This window comes from Triplophysa dalaica, chromosome 13 (genome assembly GCF_015846415.1).
Source record: "Triplophysa dalaica isolate WHDGS20190420 chromosome 13, ASM1584641v1, whole genome shotgun sequence".
In the NCBI taxonomy this organism is placed as follows: Eukaryota; Metazoa; Chordata; class Actinopteri; order Cypriniformes; family Nemacheilidae; genus Triplophysa; species Triplophysa dalaica.
In genome coordinates, this window is record NC_079554.1 from 21,685,033 (window position 1) to 21,694,717 (window position 9,685).

A 9,685-nucleotide genomic window follows, 5' to 3' on the forward strand; every position below is an offset into this window, starting at 1 on the left:
ACACGTCACTGAGTACGCGCCGCGCGACACACGGCAGTGAGACGTAGCTAACTCTTTAGCTTTTTATTAAAGAGTGCAGACTTACAAAATACCAACAAGAGTCGTGTTATAATAACGTTTTAGGATTTAGAAATCATGGCGTCAACAGCGGCGGGCAAACAGAGGATACCTAAAGTGGCGAAGGTAATGAAATGAGTTTGTGAGTTAGCGAGCTAGCATTAGCATGTCAACAAACGTCGAGCTGCCGTTTGTTTTCATTTATTAACCTTCAGGTTTGTTATTAAATGAGTTGAAAGTTATTTTAATGCGTCTGTTTGTGTGTTCAGGTGAAGAATAAAGCCCCGGCAGAGGTGCAGATCACCGCAGAGCAGCTGCTCAGAGAGGCTAAAGAAAGAGAACTTGAGTTGCTGCCTCCTCCACCCAAACAGAAGATCACCGATCAAGAAGAACTCAACGATTATAAACTGAAGAAGAGAAAGGTATGATGCGATTAATGTGTAACACAATATATAATGACGTACTGTAGCAAGCGGGGAACAGAGACAACGAAGTGACCGCTCAATCGTCGGTCAACGGCGCCGCCATATTGGACCGGGCAAGATTGCCATAGAAACACCTTTAAGTTAACGGGCACCCGCGAGTTGCGTTTTATAAAAAGCACACAAGCGTTTAAATGTCCTCCTATGTCTTCGTTGATAACATTTCCTGTCTCTATTTACTTGTCAAGAGGATGTTACAGTGCTATTTTAATCATCTCTCCACTCTCTTCAGGGGTTTGAGGACAACATCAGGAAGAACAGAACCGTTATCAGTAACTGGATCAAGTACGCACAATGGGAGGAGAGTCTGAAAGAAGTCGAAAGGTCAGCTTTTACATCAATCACTAATACCGATCTCATAAACTGTTCATAAGGAATTTTGTTCAAATGTTCTCTTTCCTCCACAGAGCTCGCTCCATCTACGAGCGAGCGTTGGACGTAGATCACAGGAATATCACGCTGTGGCTGAAGTATGCCGAGATGGAGATGAAGAGCCGGCAGGTGAATCACGCTCGCAACATCTGGGACAGAGCCATCACCATCCTGCCTCGTGTCAATCAGTTCTGGTATGGTCCTTCTTCCTTTCTTCAAGAAGATTCAGAGGAAACCGAACACAGCTTGATTTGCGTTTGTCTTACAGGTACAAGTACACATATATGGAGGAGATGCTGGGGAACATTGCGGGCTGCAGGCAGGTGTTTGAGAGATGGATGGAGTGGGAGCCAGAAGAACAGGCCTGGCATTCCTACATCAACTTTGAGCTGCGCTATAAGGAGGTGGACAAGGCTCGCAGCATTTATGAAAGTTATATCCTTTAATTCAGCCGCCTCAGCGTTATCACATGTGTTTCAAATGTGTCCTTCTTGTAAGTTAAGCATCACTAGTTATGTTCTTTAACGGCTGAGCACTCGTCATGGTCCATCCCGAAGTAAAGAACTGGATCAAGTACGCTAACTTTGAGGACAAGCACGGCTACATCGCTCGTGGGAGGAAAGTGTTCGAGAGAGGGGTGGAGTTTTTCGGTGAAGAGCATATCAGCGAGAACCTCTATGTGGCTTTTGCCAGATTTGAAGAGAAGCAGAAAGAGGTTCGACCTGAGTTTACGCTGTCTAACAAACACAAATCAAGCTGTCGTTTCCTCCTCACGTGTTCCCTTTGTGTCTTTCAGTTTGAGAGAGTTCGGGTCATCTATAAATATGCTTTGGACAGAATCCCCAAACAGCAGGCCCAGGAACTGTTTAAGAATTACACTGTGTTTGAAAAGAGGTTTGGAGACAGGAGAGGAATAGAGGACGTGATCGTCAGCAAAAGAAGATTTCAGTATGAAGAAGAGGTCAAGGTATGTAAGATCTTCAGAGGCTTCTCTTGCGTTCAGAGTTAGATGAGTCAACGATACACAAAGTCTCTCAGGTTTTTACGAAGAAGCTTTTTATCAAATCCCATCTCCTTCGCAGGCGAACCCACATAATTATGACGCCTGGTTTGATTATCTGCGTCTGGTGGAGAGCGACGCTGACGCAGAGACCGTTCGAGAAGTGTACGAGAGAGCCATAGCCAACACACCGCCCATCCAAGAGAAGAGACACTGGAGACGCTACATCTACCTGTGGATTAACTATGCTCTCTATGAGGAGCTGGAGGTGAAGGTACGCCAGACATCAGCGACCTGCAGGGTTCATTCACTTGTCAATCGTCAGTAGTACTCTGTGCAAGTGTTTGTTTTAATGGTGTTTCGTTTAGGACCCTGAGAAAACACGGCAGGTGTACCAGGCCTGTTTGGAGCTTATGCCACACAAGAAGGTAAATACGTTTTGTTGTAATGCTGTGTAAAGCGGTTGTTTCCTATAATATTATTTACAATAGTCGTACTGCTTTCTATATTCAGTTTACGTTCGCCAAAATTTGGCTCTTATACGGACGGTTTGAAATCAGACAGAAGAACTTGCAGAACGCAAGACGCGGCTTGGTAAGTGATCTTGAATCGACTAACAATCCAAACAAATCTCTAAAATACATGAGTGATGCGTCACTCGAACTTCTGGCTTCTCTTGTTTCAGGGCACAGCCATCGGGAAATGTCCCAAAAACAAACTGTTCAAGGGTTACATCGAGCTGGAGCTCCAGTTGAGAGAGTTCGACCGCTGCAGGAAGCTTTACGAGAAGTACCTGGAGTTCAGTCCAGAGAACTGCACCACCTGGATCAAGTTTGCAGAACTGGAGGCAATCCTGGGGGATACAGACCGGGCCAGAGCCATATTTGAGCTGGCCATAGGACAACCACGATTAGACATGCCGGAGGTCAGGCTCGCACCTTCTAGCTCGCTCACTTCGGTCTTGTTCTAGATCGGGTCGTGTTTGTGTATCTGTGCGACCACTTTTAGAGTCGGGAGCAGTTATTCTGATTTGGACAAAACAATACAAGTTTGAAAAGAGCGTTAAGCGAAAGCTTCTTCACTTTGTGTGTACTTTAGGTGCTCTGGAAATCGTACATTGATTTTGAGATCGAACAAGAAGAATATGACAACACACGTGGCCTTTATAAGAGACTGTTACAGCGCACACAGCACGTCAAGGTAAGAACACAACCACCGTCATGACTGTGCAAGTGTTATATTCATCTTAGTTTCATAACTGTGTATTGCTTTACAAATATTTCATAATCGTTGTTAATTTGTTATTATCTTCTGGTTTGCATTTAAGATCCAGATTATAAGGAAATCTGATAAGTTTTTGAATTAACAAAAATATTACCACATGCATGATTGATCATTTGATTATTTTCAAGCAAAAACAACTACATTCTGATTACTGTCAAATCTCTTTAACACGTCGCTGTAGTTCAGAGCATCTGAAATAATAATGTGATTTGTGTCTTCAGGTTTGGATCAGTTATTCTCAGTTCGAGCTGTCCATTGACACCGATGAGCGTCTGCAGAGATGCCGACAGGTCTATGAGGAGGCCAACAAGGGTCTGCAAGGCTGTGAGGAGAAAGAGGAACGTTTGATGCTCCTGGAGTCCTGGAGAGACTTCGAGGAGGAGGTCGGAACGTTTACCAACCAGGAAAGAGTAAGGAAGCTTCTGCCCGAGAAGGTGAAGAAGAGGAGAAAGATCACAGCAGAGGATGGGGTAAGATTTACACCTTCTGATCTCCAACTACTAGGGATGTAACGATTCACCGTGAGCCGGTTGAAAATGGATTATAATATTTGATGATTCAGTCAGGGTAAGATGATATTTGAACTGCAATACATGTTTTGAACAGCTGGGGCCGCTGTGATTACTGCCAACTTGGATATGCTGATATGTCTTAGTTTGTTTAATTTAAAGAGACTTTTGTATTATTCACTTTTTATTTGACTTAGGATTTGTTTTAAAAAGGAGTATAGTTTCTGTGATTTGAAATAAAATATATTTATATTTTACATAGAAATGTGCAGCGTTTGAGAAATAGTAAAAGGGCAGTTGCTCATTTCTATTTTGTCTCAGCTCATTTTGTAAAAATAAACCGTGAATGAATCGTATCGTGAGATCAGTATCATGAATCGCATCATGAGCTGAGTGGGTCGTTACATCCCTACCAACTACAACAAAAAATTCAGTTTCAGCTGTGATTTAAAGAGATAAATTGAGATTTTTACTAAGTTTTAAGACTTGTTATCAGTGTAAACCTCTTGAGATGTTGTATTTCTAACATCCTCTCTTGAGATGCGAATAATAAAAAATCTGAAAGAATTCTTTATTTGAACACATTCTTGCTTTCTGTCACGTGTTCAGTCGGATGCTGGCTGGGAGGAATACTACGACTACATTTTCCCTGAAGATGCTGCCAACCAGCCCAATCTCAAACTGCTGGCTATGGCCAAGATGTGGAAGAAACAGCAACAGGTGGAGGAGGAGGAGGAGGAGGAGGAAGAAGAAGAGGAGGAGGAGGAGGAAGAAGATGATGAGGAAGAACAGAACGTTCCTCCTCGTGCAGAAGAACCGAAGGAGAACTCCGATGCAGAGGAGCAAGACCCTGCTCACACCAAGCAGAAGGAGATTGATGATCGTGATGATGAGGACGATAGCAGCAGCAGCAGCAGTGAGAGCGAAGATCAGACGGAACAAACCAAGACAGATGCAGACAGAGACTGAACCGCTGCGGTGGAATCAAATTCAATGTTTCTGTTTCGTTTTGTCTTTTCTTTTCTTTTGTAACAAAATAAAGGTGAGAACCAAATGCGCTCGTGTCAGTCGTACTTTTGGGCGGAAGATTTCTTTTCTGTGAAGTGTTTTGGTGTTAAAGGGATAGTTTACCCAAAAATGTATTCCTCCTCACGTCATTCCGAACCTGTATGACTTTTTCTTCAGCATAACAACGCTGGTAACCAAACAACACTGAAACACCTTCACAAAACATTTCTCAAAATATCTTCTTTTGTGTTCCACAAATGTAAGAGTCACATACAGGTTTTGAACCACATAAGGGTGAATAAATCATGACCGAGTTTTCTCTCTTTCCCAGCCTCGGTGACTTTAGGACAACCTTTTTTCTCAAGCAATAAGCTTTCGCTTGTATCTGAGATGTATTTTCCTTTGTAAATGCAAAGCCACGTGATGAAACTTATTGTCAACGGTAATCGTTTAACTGCTGTCTGTTATTCAGCCTCCCAGCAGAAGAGATATCAGCAGCTATGACATCATCAGATGTGACAGTATATTATATTTCTCTTAAAAACAATCCCATCAGCCAGGTTTTAATTTGGACCTCTTTATTAAATGTAACTACAATTCTCACTTCCTTTATTTTCTGTGTTATTATCCAAACATAAAACTATTCGAAAAGTTCATTCAGAGCAGTGACTCTCTGACACACAAGCGATAGAAACTGAGCTCAGCTGAAGTGTTGATCTCATGACGAAAGCAAATCTTTTTATCCACAAGTGATCAAATCAGGGAGTCACATGTTAATGTTATTCGATGTCTTCTGGTCGGACAGGATGAGGAAGAGGGATTACAGATTTCTTCTCTGTGTCTCTGGATAAAGCCTTCCTCATATCTGTGAAGTAAAGGAGTTCAAATGAGTTTACAAGTAAGTTTATTCACAAAAATGTGAAGCAATATTTAAAGAGTTTGGTTCCAAAATGAGATTTTTTTTTAACTCAATCATGTTTTTAATTGTGCATTCCAATTAATATCAATCAAACTGCAGTTTGTTTGTTTCTATTTAAGCCATACTAACTCAAAAATACATCTTACTACCACAATAAAACCATGATAACATAATCTGAAAATGTATCTAATTTTAGAACCAAACTCTTCGTTTGCTTTTATTAAAGCGATGCCACAAGAAAACGTAAACTTTACCATAAGCATCTTCGTCTGGTTCTCCGTTACTGGCGGAGTAATATTCTATAACCGTTCTGTAGACGCTGTAGCCAAGCTGTTTGTACATATTCACAGCGACTTGATTGGAGACTCGCACGAAGAGATCGACAAAGAACCCACCCTTCCTGATGAGAAAACACACTATTTAGAACTCTTTCAGAACAGAGTGGATCTCCATGATCCTACTGGAAAATCTACATGCTGCTTTTATTCACATGACATGACCAATGAGAGAAGCACATGTCACTTTCACCTTTCCGAGATCTCCTCTAACATGTCCATGAGTTTGGCAGCTAGACCCAGTCGTCTGAACTCTGGTGCCACGGACAGAGCCGTCACGTGACCGTGCCACTCCTCCCTGGCGACGGACCCTTCTGCTTTCCCCATGACTACAGGTGAAAGTTAACACGGGTTACAAACACCTCACCTGACAGTTAAAGTTTACCGCTCATTTTCATTCTTCTATGGAGTGACAAGGAAAAGTAAGACAGATTATCAGACATCTCACGACTCATCACAACAGGGTACCTTCCTTGAAATACACGCTACTTTTCGGTAGTTTTATTTCAATGTTTTGTGATGCTTCTCTTTTGGCCCACAGAAAGAATTCAACATTATGAAAGGTGAGTAAAAGAGGTGTGATGACAAAAATTTGACTCACTGTAGCCCATCAGTTCACCGCCCGGAGCTTCTGCTACTATAAAATACTCAGGCCAGTGAGCCAGATACTGCAGGTAAAATGGGATGCCATACTGTACAATAAACACAAGTGAAGGACAAAAACAGAATCATGTACGACAGCCCTATTTGCCTCATGCAAACTACTGATACACTAATATATTAGCCAGGCTGCTTGATCATCTTGTGTTCAGTTTAGAGATTATATTGTTTTGTTCTTTCTTTCTTACTTACTTAGTTAGTTAATAGATACTAGTGCACTTTTCATTGGTGAACATTGTGTGTATTTTGTTATCATTAAACTGTATTGCAGACAAATACGTATATTGTGTTGATATCAAGAGTTATTTCTCTGACATCATCAGTCTTTCTCTTCATTTTCTGATGTTAAAGGATACAGTCTCAGTAAAAGGGTCCAGATTACTGTGGGATAGAAAACATGCCATGGTCAACACACATACACATGTATTGCATATCACAAACATGCATGACATCATGCAAATTTAACCCCAAATAATAGTTTGATCAGGATATTTAACAACATTTGCATAAGACATTATAACATCTTAATTCAAACATTATGTGGTAATTCGTTTTCAGAGGTAAACAAAGCCATCGATGTCGCCAACAAAACAGCAGCTAGCATGCTAGTTGTACCATGTTTTAACGCACCATGGTTTTAGCATTTTTATACACACTTTGAATGAATAACTAACAATTTTTTTTTAAATAATTGTGTAAACATACATATTTTTAGGTGGCACTTTAAAAACACAGCATTACTTTTGCGTGTTGGTGTAACCTTGTCGTGGCTGTATAAACAACATCTAAAAACATGAACTCAAGCTCAACAGTATGTGACTAAAACTAAAACGAAATAATATTAAGTCTGTATTAGTAAATTAAAACTGTATTTTGTTGCAACGTTGCCATGTTTTTTTCTGAAGTAGCATGTAAATATCGAGCTGTATGAATGGTTTTAATTCGTTTATCACTGTATCTGTTTAGCGCGTTTTTGTGAGCGTATTTATAACTATACGACATAAATGAAACTTACATGTTATTGAATTTGAACAGATCATCGCATGTAAAAGCTCGCAATGTTGTCATGATGCTGCGCGTGTGTGACGAGATGACGCTCTGACCTTTCACCCTCTGCGTCACGAGTGTGACGTATCCTAGCTGGCTTTGTTCAGAGCCTTTTTTATTATTATTTTATTTTTTATACCTTCTCCCCTGGTTGTAATACGTATGTTGATTGTCTTTTTGTTCTAAGTATCGTAAAAAAAAACTTTGTTCAGAGCGTTTGAAAAACAGTTGCGACCGCTGTACGTAAGTTACAACTTAGCCTAGTTTTTACTTATATGGGGACTAAGTTACAACTTACGCACTACTAAATATTTTTGAGTTGCACCATTTAACTTACTTGAAGTGTTACGTTAGGTGTAAACTAAATATTTACGGAAGCCTTCCGTCAGGAGTAACTTTAGGAATTAAAAAGCAGACTCACTGAACTGACGAATAAAGCGGCATTCTTCAAAAATTTACATACACGATAATGCTGACATTTACAGTCACTTACCTTTAAAAATAGAGTTAAACATTATGTGATGACACGACATTATTAGTGGCTCTAACAACAGCCGTTACTTCCTTTATAAGCTTGTGTTGTGCACGTCAAAATAAAATAATCTTTTTTTATTTATTTGGCAGTAAAATCACCCATATAACATGTCACTTATTATGATTTTATTGGACTGTGTTGGTTTTATTCAGCATTTGTTTATTAATCTTGTCTAAATTGAAATATTTAATTAAAAACCTTGTCATTCATGATTAGGTAGTATTCTACTATTATATTTAAGAAAACATCATTTTACTGTTATTATGTGACATGAAATAAGTTTAAATCAAGAATGTTTTGGAACTCAGAACATTTTTAAAGGGTGCTATTGCACTGTTGAAGGTAAACATCATATTATGCGACTACGCATTACTTAGAGCTTACAAACTACTAAATTCTGCCAAAAGACAAATGGTTCAACCGGATAACGTACAGAGTTAGTTACAAACTAGCTTAGCTATAAGCCTCTAGCGTGAACTTTACGTTCACATTTAAGAAAGAAATCCTGCCACCAAACTTTAAACCTTTCTAGCTCCAGTGCTTTGTGCAAAAAATGTTTGCATTAATTTACTGCATTCTGTGTGCTACTACAGGGCACTGAGGGAAGTCACTCTTTTCCTGTCAGTTCTTTTCAATGCTTGCAAATGTAACATTCCAGTTGACTTGCGAAATCACTTCCATTTGTTTTAATAATAAAGGATATTGGAAGTAAAATTGGTCTTGGGTTATGACAAATACTTTCTTTTAACAGATTTACGGATGGCCGTAAATTCAAATCAGAGCATCTTCCGTGTCTGGAAAGGATGTGAGTCTATAAAGTAACAATAAAGATAACCTTGTTTGAAATGGGTTTGGCTAAAAGAAAATGTTGGTTTCGTCTATAGGCTACTTCTAGTTATTTATATCACAGATTACACAAAAATACAGCTCAAAATCTGCCACAGGATCAAGAGCACCCGTGACCTTCTTGTAGTGGAATGAATAAGGATTTGTATAAGATGAAGTGTTCTTTGTCTCCCTTCACCAAATAAATATCTGCCTAAATTTACTCTAACAATTTTGAAAATCAGCTTCTGCTGAACTTAAACCAGAGGTCTCAACCTTGAGGAGCATGTTGTATATTAGAATAGGCATGTAGTTTGATAAAACTGCAAGAGTTAAATACAATTAAATACAATCAGTTCTAGAGCAGGAAAAAACAATGCATGTGGTTCTTTCACTTCATATTGTGAAAGATTTAATGCTCAACAAGAATCTTTATAGTTTTATAGTTATATATACTTTTACTCAAGTACAATGTGGTACTTTTTTACTTTTACTTGAGTTTGTTTCTGGCCAGATAAATAATTTTCACTCAGTACTTATACTTTCACTTGAGTAACATGTTTAAGTACTTTTTACACCTCTGCTGTAGAGTCCTCCATGACACGAGTTACTTCCGTATTCCATTCTTTCATAGGATTCTGTTTTCAGAATT

General features: G+C 39.4%; 2 protein-coding genes across 2 annotated transcripts; one reads left to right on the plus strand and one right to left on the minus strand.

Moving 5' to 3' along the window:
• Positions 1-4: 4 nt before the first annotated feature.
• On the plus strand, positions 5-4,758 carry crnkl1 (crooked neck pre-mRNA splicing factor 1). Its single transcript, XM_056764872.1, has 14 exons — positions 5-183; positions 327-479; positions 772-863; positions 947-1,105; positions 1,180-1,346; positions 1,448-1,626; positions 1,708-1,878; positions 1,994-2,185; positions 2,280-2,339; positions 2,425-2,505; positions 2,597-2,836; positions 3,010-3,111; positions 3,417-3,665; positions 4,314-4,758. The coding sequence occupies exons 1-14, from the start codon at positions 136-138 to the stop codon at positions 4,671-4,673; spliced, it is 2,253 nt and encodes a 750-aa protein (XP_056620850.1). The 5' UTR covers positions 5-135; the 3' UTR covers positions 4,674-4,758.
• Positions 4,759-5,279: 521 nt separating this feature from the next.
• Positions 5,280-7,730, minus strand: naa20 (N-alpha-acetyltransferase 20, NatB catalytic subunit). Its single transcript, XM_056764650.1, has 6 exons — positions 7,642-7,730; positions 6,983-7,007; positions 6,568-6,658; positions 6,160-6,295; positions 5,886-6,031; positions 5,280-5,577 (listed from the first exon to the last, which is right to left on the minus strand). The coding sequence occupies exons 1-6, from the start codon at positions 7,692-7,694 to the stop codon at positions 5,492-5,494; spliced, it is 537 nt and encodes a 178-aa protein (XP_056620628.1). The 5' UTR covers positions 7,695-7,730; the 3' UTR covers positions 5,280-5,491.
• Between the last annotated feature and the right edge of the window lie 1,955 nt (positions 7,731-9,685).

What these genes read in the sequence shown, in the direction of transcription:
- crnkl1 (XM_056764872.1), top strand. Translation starts at nt 136, where the DNA reads ATGGCGTCAACAGCGGCGGGCAAACAGAGGATACCTAAAGTGGCGAAG. An exon ending in ATAAACTGAAGAAGAGAAAG is followed by an intron (nt 480 to 771) that starts GTATGATGCGAT and finishes CACTCTCTTCAG; the next exon opens with GGGTTTGAGGACAACATCAG. An exon ending in CCTCGTGTCAATCAGTTCTG is followed by an intron (nt 1,106 to 1,179) that starts GTATGGTCCTTC and finishes TTTGTCTTACAG; the next exon opens with GTACAAGTACACATATATGG.
- naa20 (XM_056764650.1), bottom strand. Translation starts at nt 7,694, where the DNA reads ATGACAACATTGCGAGCTTTTACATGCGATGATCTGTTCAAATTCAAT. An exon ending in CTGTTCAAATTCAATAACAT is followed by an intron (nt 7,008 to 7,641) that starts GTAAGTTTCATT and finishes TCTATCCCACAG; the next exon opens with TAATCTGGACCCTTTTACTG. An exon ending in CGGTGAACTGATGGGCTACA is followed by an intron (nt 6,296 to 6,567) that starts GTGAGTCAAATT and finishes TTTCACCTGTAG; the next exon opens with TCATGGGGAAAGCAGAAGGG.